Source organism: Gymnoscopelus braueri (assembly GCF_963280865.1).
Source record: "Gymnoscopelus braueri genome assembly, chromosome: 13".
NCBI classification, from domain to species: Eukaryota; Metazoa; Chordata; class Actinopteri; order Myctophiformes; family Myctophidae; genus Gymnoscopelus; species Gymnoscopelus braueri.
Genome location: NC_137615.1, coordinates 33998768 through 34017560, shown reverse-complemented (window position 1 = coordinate 34017560; position 18793 = coordinate 33998768). Strand labels below are relative to the sequence as shown.

General features: G+C 42.3%; 2 protein-coding genes across 4 annotated transcripts in view; one reads left to right on the top strand and one right to left on the bottom strand.

The window, feature by feature from the left end:
• The window catches only part of sgsm3 (small G protein signaling modulator 3), a 26604-nt gene extending 22610 nt beyond the window's left edge, over positions 1–3994 (top strand). Inside the window, exons 20-21 of the mRNA XM_080446878.1 lie at positions 38–98; positions 2167–3994. Coding sequence (XP_080303004.1) covers positions 38–98; positions 2167–2250 — 145 coding nt within the window. The 3' untranslated portion in view covers positions 2251–3994. The remainder of the gene's footprint in view (positions 1–37; positions 99–2166) is intronic.
• gtpbp1 (GTP binding protein 1) lies at positions 2603–18793 on the bottom strand. 3 transcript variants are annotated; one of them, XR_013934298.1, is made up of 15 exons: positions 18545–18793; positions 16024–16135; positions 15288–15468; positions 14204–14387; positions 13520–13684; positions 12293–12416; positions 11512–11626; positions 10577–10721; positions 9612–9794; positions 8667–8802; positions 8209–8387; positions 7332–7496; positions 6840–6890; positions 5059–6386; positions 2603–4999 (listed from the first exon to the last, which is right to left on the bottom strand). XR_013934298.1 is itself a non-coding variant. In XM_080446880.1 (14 exons), exons 1-14 carry the CDS (start codon positions 18749–18751, stop codon positions 6264–6266), a joined length of 2070 nt encoding a protein of 689 aa, XP_080303006.1. In that variant the 5' UTR covers positions 18752–18793; the 3' UTR covers positions 2603–6263. The 3 variants fall into 3 exon arrangements, 2 of the variants coding, with proteins under 2 accessions (XP_080303006.1, XP_080303007.1); XM_080446880.1 differs by having other exon boundaries at positions 2603–6386; XM_080446881.1 differs by lacking the exon at positions 6840–6890 and having other exon boundaries at positions 2603–6386.

Genomic DNA, 18793 nt, shown 5'->3' with positions numbered 1-18793 from the left:
GGCGTTTAAAACGATGTCCCTTGTGTTGTGTCCTCAGGGTCCTGTCCAAGTTCGCCTTCAGTCTATCCCAAGACTGTGAGCTGCCTGACAAGAAGGAGGTGAGCCCAAATGATCTTGTGTACACACACACACACACACACACACACGCGTATCGTATAGTAGATACAAAGCATGAATAAACGTGTGGCTCTACCGTTTCAGAGGTCTGCTGGTCTGAAAGCAGAGGTTGTGGACGTGCTGGTTGAACATCACCTGTTTAGTTGGGATCTCTAGGTGAAATGGTCACAGCCACAGGTCAGACTGTAGTAGATGGCTGTAGCTGCTGTCTAATGCAGCCTCATTAGTCTCTACCTTTTTATTAGTCGACCTACGTATACCAGTGTTTCCCAAACATATCCTTTATCCCATTTTAACCTTTCCTAAAAAAAATCTAAAATAGTGAAAATCGTGTCGTAGTTGTGAGCTTGTAGATATGCTATTTTCACTCTTTCTGAAATGGGGATTAAGTGATTTAATTTATAATGCATTTTTGTACGTTTGGGTCCTGTAGAGACTCCTTCTCCTTTGGGTCTGGAGCTGAAAACGTTTGGGAACCCCTGACCTATACACTAGCAACTTAGGTTTCACCTAGTTTGAAATAGTTTTGTACTGCTCATGCAAAGCTTTGAAATGTAACTTTTGATCTTGTAAGGAGAACAGGCAAGGTGCAGAAAGCGGGTTTCACACTCAGCAGGTCCTTGCCTAGTCGTGTAGCCAGAGGATGTAAGATCTACGCCCACTGATAACATGTGGGGAAATCTAAATGAATTGAATGGGCTTTGATGGCAAAGAAATCCAGCAGTACAATACCTCTACCATACCCACTGCTTTGAAAACCAATCCTGATACCATTCCATACAAAGGAACACCTTAAAGTCCTTGCAATGGTTCTATGATGCTGTAATTATTAGGGTTCATGTACTTAAAATGACAGCTGTAAGGTCTGGTGCATGGATGTGATTAAAAAAGGTGTGTGTGTGTGTGTGTGTGTGTGTGTGTGTGTGTGTGTGTGTGTGTGTGTGTGTGTGTGTTTGCCTAGAGAGAGATGAAGGGGAGTTTTGCATACATGTGTATATATGGGGGGGAGTGAAGCCACAACCTCTTTTTTCTTATTTCTATTCATGTTCTCTTCTTGAATACCATGCACACTGTGTGAGAGAAAGAGAGGGACAACATGGTGATGTATAACGTTACAATGGTGGCTTTGTGCGAGCAACATAATTTGTGTGATTAGAACTACTGAAGGGGAGAAATTGAAGAGAAACAGGGAGCTGTGTGAGGCAGAAAGGGAACCAAACACCCCTGTAACCACCTTGCCAGCTGTCTCTTTTACACAGATGTCAATTTGTCTCTCTGTGACTTCCTTTGCTAACTGCGGAACAATAATACCCTCCATTCCATGTCCGTATCTTTTATGTAGAACAGCAAGGCGGTATAACGGCACAACATTCCCGCCTTGAACAGGCTGTGTAAAAGAGGCTATGGTTGACTTAACCACAGCTCCTGTTGACTATCCCTCCTCCCATGTCCCCACTTTACCTCTTTGCTGTTGGTTCAGCTCTAGCATTGATCTGGTGGTCTTGTGCCCTTTAAATTCAATGTAGTTGCTAAAACTGGGAAAACCATTTGGAGATTAAAAACCATTTGGAGATTAAAAAATAAATAAAATAACTGCATTGCAGAACCAATCCAAAGACAATAGGTTGGTCTTCATATTGGGGTGGCGATGTCATTGGTTTGCCAAGCAGGAGGTCTGTTAACGGCCGTTCTCACGTCTGTTCTAGCAACTACACTGGCAGACATTTATGATTGTCTGACGATGACAGTATTTTTCTTTCTTTTTATGCATGAGACAATCGTTTCAGTTTATAATTAAGGCATTTAGCAGACATTTGTCCAGAGTAACTTAACAAAATCTCCACTCAAAAAGTAAAAAAAAAAATCAAGTACTGTCTGTCCCAGCAGCCTCTGTTTGATGTCCCTTACCAAGTAGTTGGTTGTCTATTATTCTACAGCACGGCACACAGACAAGTTACAACCCATCCCTCCCTTCCATTTTGGATTAGCAGGTACGTAAATACCCTCGTGTCATTCTAACACCTCCTTCACTCTTTGTTTCCCCTCTAGGAGAAGGAGCAGAGGCCATTGAAGGAGGGGGTGCAGGACATGCTGGTGAAGCATCACCTCTTCAGCTGGGACATTGACGGCTAGGCACAGAAACAAACACACACAGTACACGCATAGACAAATATACCTCCATCCCTAATCCCTAATGCTCATATCCTTAAAACCCTTGCCACTCCCGTCAGTGACCGCATCGCTGTAGGCCTACATGCTCAATGCCATTCTACAGACATGGTGACGTGTGGTCAGCCTGTGAAAGTACTGTAGCACCCCCTGCAGCATAGACTTATGCTCTGTGTTGCAGCTACTGTCCACTGGTCAAAGTTATTTATTTTTTACCATGCTCATTTATTCATACTAAGCTGGCAGGGATTTTGGGTTGCTTCTTTTAACATTAGACAGCGACTCGGACCACATTGGAAATTACAATACCTCTGAGTTGTTGTTTTTTGCAACGTTCCTCTGGTTTGCATGGACTGCAGTGAGCGCTTTGGTGTTTGGTTTCGCTTAGAGCCAGTGTGCAAGTCTTCACTACACAGTAAAAACTATACTAATTCGTATAGATAGTACTGCTTACACAACATGGTCTGTTCCATGGGAATGCAACATTCTGCAGTCAATCAGGAAGTATTTATTTTCAGTAGGAACTAACCACTAAGGGCCGTCCGCCTTCCATGCACATTCATGTGTGCATGTGCAGTGAAGGATCGAGCAGTATAGGTCATTTTCTTGAACTGCCTTTGTCTATATGTAGCTGAAAGTAGGGCACCGAGTTTGTGTCCGGAGACACTTGGCCTTTGACATAGTCCTAAATTCCACGTTGACCCATGAATTTTCCAAATGTAGTAGAACAGAACATTCCAAACCATGGAGCAAGTGTATACAGCTCCAAGATGTTCTCAATGTTAAAGAGGGAACGACACACTCCTTCCCACTGGAATCACAGACGAGTGCTGCTGCGTTTTATTGTTGACACACATGCCAAGTAAAAGCCTTTCCCTAGTTGTATTGGTATGTGTGTGTGTTAAATGACAACTGAGCAATGGTAGTAAACACTAGAGCAATGGTAGTAAACACTACTGTACAGTATGTACACATGTATGACATTTATGAACTGTAAATGTCACAGCCACCACTTGAGTGTTCTGAGATCTCCTTTTTGTGTCATTAAGTCAGGCAAAGTAAGGCAGAAATGTTACATTAATGTATATGTTGAATGATGTTTTCAGTACATATCCAAAGTGTACTCTCTGATGCAGACAAACAAGGACACCGTTTTTTATTTTCATGTCCCCCCCCAGAATTTGTCTTAGCAGAGGTGCTAGGAAAAAGTACGGCAGATTTATACTTGGATGCGGCGGTGTCGTGCACCAAATTTAGCAGATCTACAAACTCACAATGTGTTGTGTATAATAACACATTTGTAGTACTGCACCCTGTGCTCCAGCAATCCAAATGAGCCTTCATGTATTTTGCTGTATAATTTATGACCAAATACGGCATTACCCAAATTAGAAAATTCTGATTTAGAGTTATTCTATATACCCACACGTTCTTGGTCATCCCTGTGTTTACATGGATTTTCAAACAGACCCCAGCTAATACCCAAAACCAACTTGTATTGGTTAGAATGGACAGGATAGAGTTCACTCTCACATCTAGCCACCTAAAACTGAGTTCCTGGGTGTTTCACGAACTACCAATTTTTCCACACCCATTTTCTGACTATTCTATGGCGCAATAGCCTTGATTAACTCTTTCAGTGCCAAGAGTATTTTCATAAAGTACTCCCAAACTGCCAGGAATTTGCGTTTTTTTTTATTTTTAAATTTTGTAATTTTTCATTCAAATAAATGATCTGATTGGGGTTTTAAACCCATAATACAGTTCTACCAGTAGAGAGCAACAAATCGACACATTGATGACCTCGCTGGCTCACTCACCCCCTCCCAAACAGGCTCACGTCATATCCGGTCCTAACCGGATGTTGACATTTCGACAATCGTTGATCGCGCTAAATTACGATGCGATACACGACTACGATGACTGATCGTCACCCAGACCAAAGAGAGTAGACGTGGACCTCTCCGTTCGCTTTTTATACCGTGTGAAAAACCGTGACTTTCCCTATTCTGGCCGAAAATCACCGGAGAAAAACAACGTGACCCGGAAATGAAATTTTTTTTTTTACATCCGGCTCCGGGTGAGTCTGATGTAGTCAGGAAGCGAAAGTGATCATGAAAAATATACAGAATAGCGCGACCACAGTCAAAAGTAAAAACTCGGGATTTCTCGTGCTGGCACTGAGGGTACTCGGGAAAAACTCGGGATATGTCGGGGCGTGGCACTGAGAGAGTTAATATCTATCGGTATTCAAATGTTACTTTAATTTGTTGAAAAGCTGTTTCTAAATATCAGAGGTCTTATTTTGGTCCATTGCTCTAGCTACCAATCTGAGCTCATGTCGGAAAATGTGTTTGTTACTAAAGACTTCAAAGGCAATTAGTTCCACCAGCGGCTAAGCTTGACACGAGATACTTTGGGTGTGCCATCGAAAGGTTAGCAACAAATTACCATGACATTTCCAAAGGTTTGTTTTTGTGTATATATTTTATATAATAACTTTTCCACGGTAGGAAAATGCATTTGTTAATTTAGTTTTGTTTTTTTACTATGTAAGTATAAATCAGATTATATCAACTGTCAGAAAACGTCAGTTGAAAGATTATATTGATCTCTATTCACAAGGTGAAAAAGGTGTTTATCCAACCAACAAATGTCACTCCTGTTAATGTACTATTATGGAAAGATTTAGGAAAGTGCTATATTTCTGGACCTAAAGAATCACATTGTATGTACAGTATACTGTATTAAACTACTATAAAGATTATGAACTTATTGACAGAGACATGTGCCCTTTGTCCCCTATTATTTTACGAACGTCTATGCTTTCTCACTGGCAAAGAAAAACATGCAGTACTTGTATTATTCAGATGGCAATTACAATTTCCATTCAACATTTCAAAAGCAACATTTCAAGAGTAGTAGAGCCCATTGGATGAAAGACAAAGCAATGGGTAAAGTCAATAAAGCCTGTTTATTCATGGCAAACATTTCAGAGGCAAAGTGTATTATTGAACATGTAAACAACAACGGCCCATAACAGATGAGGGGAAACTAGATATTCAAACGGCACTGCAAAATACTGCATGTATTAACAACCATGAGTAACTGCTGGAGTAACATCGTCATGTGCTGTATTCAGTGTTATAATGTCAAATACCGTCACAATGACGTTCTGTAACTGGAGAGAGTGATGCTTTAAGCTAGAGGAGATGCAGTTGGGAATATAAGAGCACAAGTGAGTCAAGTCGGAAGATGGATCACTTGGAAGGCCATCCTGGAGATGTATTATGGTGAATAAATAATTATAAAATCTAATAGCTTATATTTTCACATCTACAATTGTTTAAACCACTATATGTGCCTTCTGCTACATTCGCTGTGATTTTCTTTTCCACACTTTGGGTCTTTTTTTCCCCCACTTCAGAACACAACTATATTACATATGCAGTATATAAATATTCCATGGACCTGTTTTGCATTGCTGAGACCAAGGGAATGTATGGGTGGGGGTCCACTTATAGCTGCTCAGATTGGTCCACGACCCTCAATGTAATGTTTTGGGATATCAGCCTCCATCCCTGCCAACTGGCTTAAGAGACGCGTGGGATCATGCTGTGGGCTTAATTCCAAACCAAAGAAAAATACCCTCTTCCCTTTTGTTCTCGTTAAATGGGTGGAGTTCTATGGTAAAATCAAATAACGTAAATCATTGTCAGCAAGTGGTAACCTCAAAAACCACATTACTGTACAACCAAATAATGTTTTTTGTTTTGTTTTTGTTTGGAACATATCCCTTTATTGTTCCCTTAAAATAAAAATAAAAAAGATAAATAAATAAAAGGCAAATCAAAAACTAATGAGACTGAGAAGTCATCTAAAGAGGACTCAGAACTGTTGTGTTGGTCCAAAGACAGATGGGAGTGGTAGGAGGAGGCGCGGACCGGAGGGGAGGATGGAGCGGGGGGGGGGGGGTTCTAGAAGCACCCTGTCCCTGATGAGGAGGAAGGAGCTGTCGTGGAGTTGGTGCTGCTGCTGTTCTGGCCTTTTCCTTTATGCCTCTGACCTCCTCTTCTCCTGCCACCTCCTCCGGACTTTGGCTGCATATGAAAGGGGACCGAAAAGTCGTCATTAGAAAGAGGGAATGGCTGAACTGACTACAGATTTTGTACGCTGGCATTAAGTTAGCATTTCCGTCCAGAAAAACGTGAAGATTTCGTCATGAAATTGACAACCTCTCGCTCTACAAATACAAAACACAAACGGTGCGGTAGAAAATGGTGTTGACCCAACTGAATCCTCAGTTCAGCTTTAACGTGAATCTAACCCAGTGATTCTCAACCTTTTTTCTTTATTTCAAGGACCCCTCAGTTTGATATGCAATAAGCCACAGACCACCAATTTGATTCATTTTGTTCTCTGGGACCCCAATCTACACTGTAAAATCCATTTAACTCTGAGAATGTACACCTGGAACTAAACAGACCTGTTGGGTCCATTTGGTCCTGACTCATTGTTTGAAAAAAAAAACTCAGTGACCTAACCCACTTTACCTTGTTCTCCTTGTTGCCCTCCTTTATCTGAGGGTCCTCATCCCCCTCTCCCTGAGGTGGCCAGACACGCAGCAGAGGAGAGGGGAAGGGAGAGAGACGCAGCTCAATAACAGTCATGTGATCAAAGAGGGAACGAGTGTGACGCCAACATAAAGGAAAGCAGTGTGAAATGGAAACTGAAATGTTTGATTATGGACAAAAGAAGAAAGAGCAAAAGGTGGGTTAGGCTTGGAAACAAGGAAACAACAGAGGAAACAACTTAACAATAACAACGGGAAGCAAGGAAACAGGAAAATGAGGAAACTAAACAGAGGATAAAAAAACGGAACACAGGAAACAAGGAAACGATATAGAGGAAACTAAGAAATGGAACAGAAGAAAAAAGGAAACGGCTCAGAGGAAACAAGGAAACAGAACAGGAACAAGGTGTGATGGAAGAGCTCCCAGAGTTCCCAGAACACACTCTCTCTCACACACACTTCAAATGCTTACCTGTTGTTGCGTGGCATTTGGAGTTGCAGTCTGTGCTATCGTTGCTGCAGCCTCGTTGACAGAAATCACGCCGTCCTCTTTTCGGGGCGGCGCCTTTTTCGTGGACTGCATTTTGATTTGTGGAGGTTTGGAGTTGGACGGCAAATTGTTGGTCGACTGCAACAGCTATAAAGAGTGGCAGTCAGTGTCAGAGTTATTATAAGTTCAAATTAGTAGAGCTTTGTCTATTAGTAGACAAAGCTCGCACTGTCTGAGAGAAAAAGACCCACTCATAACCTCACCAGTTATTATGGTTTTGTATTTTTCATTAGTTTTGTTTTCATTTATTTTTATTAATTTCAGTATAAGATTTATTAGTATTTTAATCATAATATAATATGGGGATATTTGTCAGGGCCAAGATTTAGTAAGATTCAGAATAGATATTACAAAACGACACATTGTGAAGCTGATAGACTCGCAGTCATGTAGACATCCCAGTCTCAAATATATACACCAGTGGTTCTCAAATAGGGGGTTCCAGGGATCCTCAGGTGTTCCTTGAGGGGGTTCCAAATGGAACCATCTGTAACGGTTTGAGAAGCACTGATACACACCAATGCCTCCTCATGCTTGTTGTACTGATTAAAGTCTCAAACTAAAAACACATTTATATTTGTATTATTTAATTTAAGTGAGTTTTGTATATACACTATCATTTCAGTAAGTCCTAATTTTTTAAGACTAGTAAGTCTAGTTTTTAAAATGTGTCCCCCCCTCCCCCCACCCACCCACCCACATCTAGATTTTGTTTAGTTTTAGTTAACTATAATAACATAGCCGGGTCATGATTTTACATAGCCCTCAAGTGGAGTGGTTCAGACATAAGCAGTGGTACCTTGGTGATGGTGCCCACAGCCTTGGTACGGCCCTCCCTGAACACCAGCCTCTGGTCGCAGTGCAGGTACTCGGGGGTCTTGATGAAACGGAAGTGGACGGAGGCCTTGTCGCCTGTCCGTAAGCAGTCCCTGTTCATGGTCAAGATGGTGGCCGTCTGTCTGATGCTGCCACAGTGCACTGGAGCGGCGGATGATTCGTGCGGTTGGACAGAGGGTAAGGTAAAAAAAAGTTACACACTTGATGACACACATCGTTATGTCCATTTGTCATGAGAAGACAACTAAAAGAGGTATGCATGTCTGGTCCATTTTTTTTCACCACTTAAACCCTATATCAAAATTATTTTCACAGAAGGTTCGGTTATTTTCCCTAAATGTTTGCCGAAGTTTTGCAGAATTTGCGCGTATTATGACATGCCCAGAATAGTTCATGTGTCTGTGTGTGTGTGATACCCACCCATGGCCTGGTATCGGGGGGATATGGTGGTGGGATGGTGCAACACCAGTATCTCTGCCTCAAACTCCCAGGTAGCCTGTGGGCTTAATCTGGGAGACACCATCACCATGCCTTTCCTTATGGACGAGCGCTTGATCTGCACAGGGTGAGGACGATGGAAGAAACGAGACATGAACATGAATTTAACGGTTTTGGACATACAAGGTTTCCCCCAGACTGCGATGATATGCCACTGTGAATAACCCACAATTCAATGTGGTTCATATAAGCCGTTAAATAATGTTATGTTACAGATTGCATGAGTTATTGTAACATTCCATTTAATCCTTATGTAAACGACTTCATTCAGTTAATAATTTATCCTTAATATAATGAGAGGGCAAGGACATTGGACATTATTGTTCTCATCCATCATTAATGATAGTCCCTTGTTTTTCGCAGTTCATTATGTCTTGTCCCATTACACTTTATGAGCCACATTAAATCCAGAAGTAATATTGACGGCACTTGAACGTCCAACTGGAATGAGTCAAAGGCCAATAGTCTGAATAAGTAAAATACACAATCACATCTTTATTGTATGTCACTTTACTGTTATTAGCAAATGTCAAGTAATGTTATGTGGATTGCCACTACTCTGTCCCTCACTGAGAATATAACCGCTCGCAATGAGTCACATCGCGTACACGCAACACCTAAATTATAAATGTGTATTGCTTTAAACTAGTGTATTCTATTTTGTGTAGCACTGACTGAGAAGAGTGCAGATTTCCAAATTGTATAAGGTGTTAACTTGGTTCTCAACTGTCAATAATTTAGCTGGGGACCCCCTGGAACCCCCCCAAAGACCCCTGGGGATCCTCAAAACCCACTTTGAGAACCACTGATTCCGTGCAGTCCTAAACTGTGCCAGCAGATGGTGCTGTGAGGAGACCCCCCACCTACCTTTTTGAGAGCGAAGGAGGCCGTCTGTCCGCCCCTCACCTCCTTGACAGGCATCCTCTTGCGGTGGATGGATTTGACGGCGATGGGCAGGAAGCTGCCCAGGGGGTCGGGCCCCAGCAGCATGGTGTCGTTCAGACGTATCAGTCCGCGTAAAGTAGTCCCCGAGACCACCGTGCCCACACCCTGATGTGTGAATGAGAATGAGAGAGAACCGTGAACCATCAAACAATGTGGTAGTGCGATTCACACTTTACATCTCTCTCTGTCTCTCCATCCATCCATCTTTCTGTGGGTTTTACAATTATTGAACCACTTAAGCTTTATCTTATGGTTGCAAAGATGTTTAAAAATGGCATCTACAAGCTCACAAAACAACAAATTTTGCCTATAATGACATGGCCAAAATAGGGATACTAGGCTGAAAGCGGTTAACCAATGAAAAGTATTAGAGCTTGGGACATGTCATAACTCCATTAGATCCATTTGGAACAGTTTTTTTGTTTTATAGTTTGTGTGTAAAGTAACAGTTTTGGACATGGTTTTCAACTGACAGCGACAAAGTGTTTGTGATCATTTCTTTGTATATGCAATGCCACTGCACATATTTGGCTTTCACTATGAAAGTGTATGAGAACGCTGTATACGTTTACACACCTGCTGCTTTTAATGCCCCAGTACTCTGCAATTTACATTTACTTTAATTTTTTAAGAGATTAAACATTTGACCTGATGCTCTATCGACAGATCTACTGTCTATCCTGTTATTGTCTGGGATCAAAGCTGTAACTGTACTACCAACAGCAATGGTAGATTTCACCCAGTAATGTAGTGTAGTCCATATCAAAATGGACTACACTACATGCATTTAGCAACTGTCCGTCGATGCTTAGTTGTGTGCGTGATATCTATCCATCTGTAACTCTGAGAGTGTACTACTGTTCTACTCTCAGGATTTGACAGTGTACCGGTACAGAGTAGGTATCATCTATCTGGAACTCTGCAGGCTGGTCATCTCTGTAGGAGGTTCTGGATGACAGCAGGTTGAGAAACATTTTCAACAGCTCCATGTTCTCCCCCGTCACGTTGGAGATCTGGAAGATCGGACACATCCTGGGAGAGACACACACACATTTTGTGTATGCATGTTTCATTTCAAGGCAAATTCGACGTTACTTACAGGGTATAAAAAAGGCATTTCAATACATAAATGGCATTGTAAAGCATAATAGAAGGAATAAAATGGAAAAATAAGAACATTAGGTCAGGGTGTATCTGTGGTTTACTATTTCTCACACCATCAGATGTGCAAGCAGTATCGCATTGTGAACAATCACTACTGAATTCTGAATTCTGAGCTGTAGCTGTCTGAAAACCTTTTTTGGGGACACCTGGGAGAAAGCAGTATTCTAACCTGCTGGATATAAAGGCAGATAAAGTCTTGTTTGGACCGGAATCCTCTAAGTCTTGCTATATCTTTAAGATGCTAATAGATTTGTTATTGACTTGATGTGGATATTACAATTGAGCCCTGAATCCATAATAACGCCAAGATTTCTGGCTTGGTCTTTAGCCTTCAGAGACAGGGAGTCATTGTGAGCACTAAAGCATGTTTTTTTTCCTTTTTTTCTTTACATATTTGGGCCAGCGTCGCCAGATTTCAGTGCTCTTGATGTACGAACGGGAACACTCTGAATTATCGAACGATTATTAAGCACTCTGACACCCTCAGTGATCATTTACGAGAGGCAGACTGTACATCTGAATAAGACAGGGAGGGAAAGTGAAGGCATTGAGGTAAAGAGTGAGAGTGTGAATGAACAGAGGGAGAAAGTGATGGATTGACTCGCTGACTGACTAAGTGATTGAGTGAGTGGCTGACTGTGTGACTGCATGTGTGTACCTCTCGGAGCTGAAGTTGGAGGCAGTGACGATGACATCGTCCTTGTTTTGGACAAGGACAGGGATCTTCCTACAGCCGGGGGACTTGAGTAACCTCTGCAACAGCTTCAATGTCTCTGTTACCATCAAAGCAATACAATACATGTGACTGTTAGGCAGGGAGCATCACCCTTCGGTGTCATGTTTTTATTATTGATAGTAGCTGTACTATAAAAGGGCACAATTGGCCGATACAAACCAACATATTTGGTTGGTCACATTTGTGCCCTTTGTATTTTTCCAGTTATTATACAATGAACGTGTAGATTTATGGGACAGCTTTTATTGTAACATTCTTTCACATAACAATGTAGCCAATGTATAGAGGTTGATCTTTGCACCAGATTAATATCAGCAATCCAATATGTTAATTAACAGATATGTTTAAATATAATTGTTAGTCACTGCCATTTGTGAATTGAATCTACATTCGATGGACCGTTTGGGTCCATTTTGTACACTATCAGAGTTAACCCATTCAATCCGGGAACGCATCTGCGTCATTTTAGATTTGAGCTTATAGCCATTATACTTGGCTATTCAAATATAAATATTTTGAGATGGGGGCGTCCGTGTCCAAATACATATAATTTTGTGTGGTCCTTGACATGAAAAAGTTTGAGAACCATTGATATTATAGCAACATAACGGTTTTCAGAGGATTTAGAAGGCATTTGTAGATGCGTTCCTGGATTGAACGGGGTCAAATTAACACTCAGGATTTTGCAGTGCAGTGGACTGACCTTGCAGGATGTTGGCTGGACACATGTCAATCTTGGTGACCACAACAAACACAGGAACGTTGAGAGCCAAGGCGAGGCCCAGGTGCTCTTTGGTCATGCCTACGATGCCTGCGTTACTGCCCACCTACAGAGAAGGAAGAAGAACATGCATTGTAAATGTTATCAGGAAATTTGCATTGTGACAATTCAAATTCCCCCCAAGTAGAGCGGCCGCTTAGGTATCAGAAGGTTCCCGGCTCGATCCCCGGCTCCTCCTGGTTTAGTGTCGGGAGTGTCCTTGAGCAAGACACTGAACCCCTAACTGCTCGCAATGAGCAGGTTGGTGCCATGCATATAAATGCATATAAATGCACCATTTACCCTGTCATTGCTGACCCCTACTGGTTGGTCTTGGGGAGGGTGTAGAACAGGGGTCTTTCAACGTTTTTCAGCCCAAGGACCTCTTAGTGGAGAGAGAGATGAAGCAGGGACCCCCCACTACATATTATAAAATTGTGTTGCAGGTTAGAACTTTTTCATAGATTTCATAGACAGCTTCGTAGACTTGTTTTGACAGCACTTTCACCAGTGTATGTTGGATTCATGTTAATGTGTATTTTCTGATATTTAACCACTTAAACCCTCAATACTATACGTAAACTTGACCTCATTACTTGGTCTACACCAAACGTCTTTGCCCAAAATGGCCGATCTACAAGCTCACAACGCCTCGCAGCGCGAGGCGTTGTGAGCTTGTAGATCTGCTATTTTTGGCATAAGTTCTCCTCAGAATAGGGATGCTAGGATTAAAGTGATTAATGTCAAAAACAATATCCTATCACAAAAAGATTTGGCGGCCCCCCTGTAGTAACTCTGAGGACCACCTGGGGGTCCCGGACCCCCTGTTGAAGAGCCCTGGTGTAGAACACCACGCGTCTCCTATACTCCGATACTCGTGACGTCGCCAGCCGAGGAAAAGGGCTTGAATTCATCGTAGTTCTGTAAAAACTGGGCGCAATCTACATGAGGACCTGGAATGTTTTCTGTATATTTAAAATGCTTCCTATATGTCACAGCTACAGTATATTATGCACACATTTAGCCACAAAATAGGGAACGGATGTGTGAAATTGACCCACCTCCTGGCAAATATGTTTCCTTATACAGTAGACATCTCCCAGATTTATAGGCATATCTGTGCATTTAACATTTCCCCCCCACACACACACACACACACAGCTCTCTAACCATGAGCATGCAGAAGTCGGGCAGGTGTCCGGTCATGCCAAACACGGTGGTCTTGAGGTACTTCTCGTGTCCAGCCAGGTCGATGAAGGTGATGACCTTAGAGGACTTCTCACAGATCTTGGTCCAGTCCAGACTTCCTCCATGACTGTCTGGTTTATTCACCACCTAGAGAGACAGGGGGACACACAGAGGCTGCACAGTCAAATCCTCAAGGTTCATTTAATTCAGAGAGTTACAGTATATCTATAACGTGTATATACACCCCCCCCCCCCCGGATTCTCTTTATTGCTTTTCAGTTTCAGACAAATACAGACTTAAACAGGCATAAAAGAAACTATATCCAATCCATTTTACGATCATATACAGTATTCCTTGGCTTACTGGTTGCTGCTGGGTTAATATTTTATTAGCAATTCAGTTCTTTATTTCAAATCTCATAATGTACATGTCACCTTCATCTGTCCTTGATTTAAGCACATAAGCATGTTCTCCTATCTGAAACGGTGAAATTACATTTACATGTATATTACCGGGAAAAGGGGCTGGAATGACAGGGAAGACGTGAGAGAGGGTTGGGGTGACATGACGTCAATATGCTACAAAATAATGATGACATTCCCTCCTCGAACCGATGCCATGTCATATTGATGTACTCTCTAATCCAGACCCTGTCTACCCCTCACCTGTCCCTCCTGGTCGAAGCCCAGGATGTCGTTTCCCACGCTGCTGGTTCTCCCGCTCTCCATCTCGTGTTTGTGTCTGAAGAGCTTCTGCCGGGCAAAGCCCCTGCCGTTGTCCAGCTCGCCGTGGGTCAACACCCCCAGGAGGGTGCTCTTGCCGGCGTCCACGTTCCCCACCACCGCCACCCTGCAGGAGGGGAAGACACTGACGGTAAGTCTGAATCTCCAACCTTGCCAACGTTCACTCCACACATCACCATCAAATCATCTGTGTTGATTTAACCCATTAAGACCTGGAACTGTGTCATTTTTAGATTTGAGCGAAAAAGCATTATTTTACACTTTGGGCTATTCAAAAATAGCAGATATACAAGCTCATAGCGCGGCACCGAGTGCCGCGCTACGAGCTTGTAGATCTGCTATTTTTGAAAAATCGTGAAAATGTGTGCAAATCTTTGAATATATATATTTTTAAAGCGAACATTTTTAACTCAAATCTTTGCTTCTGGGGGGTCCCTGGAACAAGATATTTTGATGGGGGTCGGCGGCCAAATACATATCATTTTGGGGGTCCTTGACATGAAAAAGATTGAGCACCACTGATATAGAAACATACGTTTTTCAGAATACTGTTGAGATTTAGGAGACATGTAGAATCGGCTTCAGGTCTCAATGGGTTAAAGAGGAAATCCGTCTCATGTCTCCCATGTGAGAGACCAAACTTCAGCCGTTCTTCCAAGACAAAATCCTTGCTTAGCCAGGAGATGCAGTATATTGCGCTTCTGAGTTTCAGACAGTACTACTGTCAACCAGTAGGTGTCCTAACTGACACCAGGATCTATATTTATCAGTGAAAGTGTAGGGAGACCACTTCCAACCACTGCAGATGTTATATTGTATTAACATACTCTACCATACAGTTCTTTTAAAATAACGCTTTATGCATTTAAAATAAGTTCTGGATTCCAGCTCTAACTCTGAGAGTGTACAAAGTGTTTACATTCGTACACGTTACAAAATGCATAAATGAACAATGAGGATTTTACTGTGCTGGATGGAAGTGAAGTGAGTGCCCTGCTGCACTCACCTGACCTCCAGGAAGTCCAACTCGCCCACGCGTCGGCGGATGAGGTAGTCGCGGACGAAGCCAGCGGCCTCGCTGCGCTCCCGCAGGGGGATGAGGTCGGTGTCCAGCTGCTCACACAGGGAGCGCACCGTGGCCACCGACGCCTCCATGTCCTTCTCATCCAGACCCCAGTCACCTCCGTCTGGAGAGGAGAGGAGAGGAGAGGAGGAGATCAGGGATGATACTGTACATTGTAATGTCTAGACATTACCAGCTACTTTTGCAGAGATCCATAATGGCATAAGGATCTATAGCCATTGAAGGTAGGATTATCATATGACATTTTTCCTTTCAAACTTTCCCAGCAAACTAAAGAGCAAGCCGCTAAAACATGTTAACAGTGAGTGTGTAGTGTAGTGTATATTAGGACTGGAAAATAGGGTGTGATACGAAGCTAGATATCCTCGGTGATGTGATATGGCGTAAGTACTGTCTGTTCCTGGTTTTAAAGGTGGCATTACAGTAAAGCGATGTCATTTTCTGAACTTACATGACTATTATTTGCCTTTACCTATTTAGTAGACTATTATATAAACATTACTGATGATTATCCAAAATCTCATTGTGTTAAATATTTTGTGAAAGCACCAAATCATCCCCACAAATTAATATCATCAGAATATTGATATAAAAGGTATTCAGTCAAATATATTGTGATATTTGCCCAGTCCTACCATATACTGTGTGCGATTCTCACCTGAACCCATTCCCACCACATAAATGGTCTCTCCACAGCCTTCGTCCATCCTGTCACGTAGCTGTCGTAGTAACGAGTCATACTGTTCTCCATTTGGACTCACCAGGGCCAGCTGAGGAATGACAGGGTGACAGAGACAGTGAAAGACAATTTAGAAAACAAACATCTACTGTAGCTCATTCCTTATTACACTGTCAGCTGTGTAAGCACTATAGAACTACCTGCACAGTGAAATAGGGCTGCAACTATTGATTATTAATGTGTTATTCTATCGATAATTGTTTCGATTAATCGAGGGAAAATAGCCAATCCACAAGCTCATAACCCAGTGCATTGTGAGCTTGTAGTTTGGCTATTTTCACTACATAAAAAAAGAAGTTTTGCCTAATGACATGCCCAAAATAGGGATCGATTATTAATCGATTAATTTCTTCAATTATCAATTATTGATTATTTTTTATAAATCTATTTAATTAATTTGTTTGATTAACTGTTGCGCCCCGACAGTTAAGTATTAACTCACAAATGGCTAAATGAACACAGAATTTAACTGTGCAGAAAAGTTGTTGGACTGGACTGGTGACCTGTCATTACATAGCATTGCATAAGGCGTTACCGCTTTGAAAAGAGTGGACTTCATATAACAGAAGCTATGACTGAGATATTTGTCATTCATTTCAGACAATTCATGTCCTAGTTGTCCTCTAGTTAAATGAACATTGAGTAGTTCACAGTGCAGCTGTCTCTCTTCCCACGCTCACTGCCTCAAGGACACATGGAGACAGAGACTACACTGCATTAACACACAAACCTCCATGCTGGATGACAACAATCAATAGGCTACATTCGAGCTTACACAGTAAAATCCTCCCGAGAGTTAACTTAACTGAGTGTATAAATGTTACATTTGTACACTCTCAAGAGTTACAAATGGAGAAACTAACGCTGAGGATTTTACTGTGTATGTTGCCTCGGGCTGTCAGTTGCAATTACCATAGTAACGGAAACACAACGCTCTCACTTAAGCTGCACTGAAAACCACAACTTCCAATACAATTAGACTGGACATCCAAGACATTGTTCTGATATGTTATCACCACGTTTCCATCACACGTCAAGCGGAGAACTTAAACGAAGACGGCTGTGACAAGAATGTATTGTGATTTAAGACAGTTCAACATATACTGTATGAAGGTGTAATGAAACAAATATGGTAATAAACATTATAATACACAGAGGATTTTACTGGGCATTATAACATTATATCAGAGGAGTGTTCAAATTGAACCAAATGGACCCGTAATCGTCCATTTGGTTCCATTTAGGCTTCTCTAAGTAAAATTAACTGAGATTGTGAGCAAGTATAGGCAATAAGTAGTAGGTCTAATAAAGTGTAGAGACTAGAGAATGTAAGTAAAGCCTCAGCCCAAAGATTACACTTTGGGGTGTTAAAGGTGAGCCTGAGGCTTGCCTCCAAGCTGTTGCAACCCTCTGCAATCTGTGCGTGAAGGTACTATCCATCTATTACTCAATCATATGCAATCTGAGCCTACAGCCATCACGCACGGATACACGCACACCCACAGTCACTTACTGCCGTGTTTCATCAGCCTGTCCTGTCTACAGTAAATCATCAGGGCAACTCAGTTAGTGGCTTGTTTGACAACACAGTGACTCGTGGTTGCTATGTGTCTGCAATAGTAGTAGCAGCAGCAGCAGTGGTAGCAGTAGTAGTACAGTAGCAGTAATAGTAGTATTTAATAAGTAGACTGTCTGTTTATTAAATAATACTACTACTACTGCACTACTGATGCTATAGCCGAGTGTATCTGAGGGCATATACAGTACAGATCTCCTACTGTAGACCAATGGTGTGTCTTTTTTTAACCAATAACTAAAAAACCCAAAAAATGGCAAAACAGATTTTTGACAGAGAAGCAACCAACGTGTGTATATGCCCTCAGATACAGTAAGCTATAGCATCACAACTAGCTAAGCTAACGTTTTAAATATCTTATTGTTTAAGTCTATAGGAGCTCAAAACTGCAATATTAAACATGTAAAACAGATTTAGGCTGCAACTTGTGTCAATATTTTAAAAAGCACTCGCCGGTTCCATGCACGCATGTATAGCCTATATTACTGCATGATGACAGATGGACACATGCCATATGCTTCATTCATTCATTTGCAGCAGCAGAGCCATAATAAAGGCCTAAACTGTACTGTACTGCACAAGGACTCCCTCTTTCTTTGGTGTTTCGCCCAGGTGGGCGTGGTTGTATGCCCAAACCTAACCCTAACCTCACAAAAACTATGCCTCTAAACCACGCCCACCTGGTCGAAACGCCAAAGAAAAAAGGCTATCCCGTACTGCACAGCCTGACCTGGCTGCAGTGCACGTCGTCGTACGGCGGTGTCGCGCGCCCCGAAAATAGCACGGGATAGACGCGTTTTGAGCTTGTAGATCCGTGCTATTTTTGCGGGCCAAGCTCATCTCTAATGTATATATAATGTACACCTTGCTGGTGAAGTCCACCCTCCCTCGGTCCCCGGGCTCGCCGTTGAGCATGTCCCCGTCTTCGAAGCACTCGTCCCCGGCGTCATCTCCTCCTCCTCCTCGGTCCGGAGCGAATATACTAGCGGGGACCAGAGCGTCCGCGAGCGGTATGATTGAACCCGCCGCGTTGTTTATACTCGGCTCGTGCAGCGCTGCCATTGATGCCATTTTTTGGACGCCAACAACCCTGCAACCCTGCAAGTCTCCTCT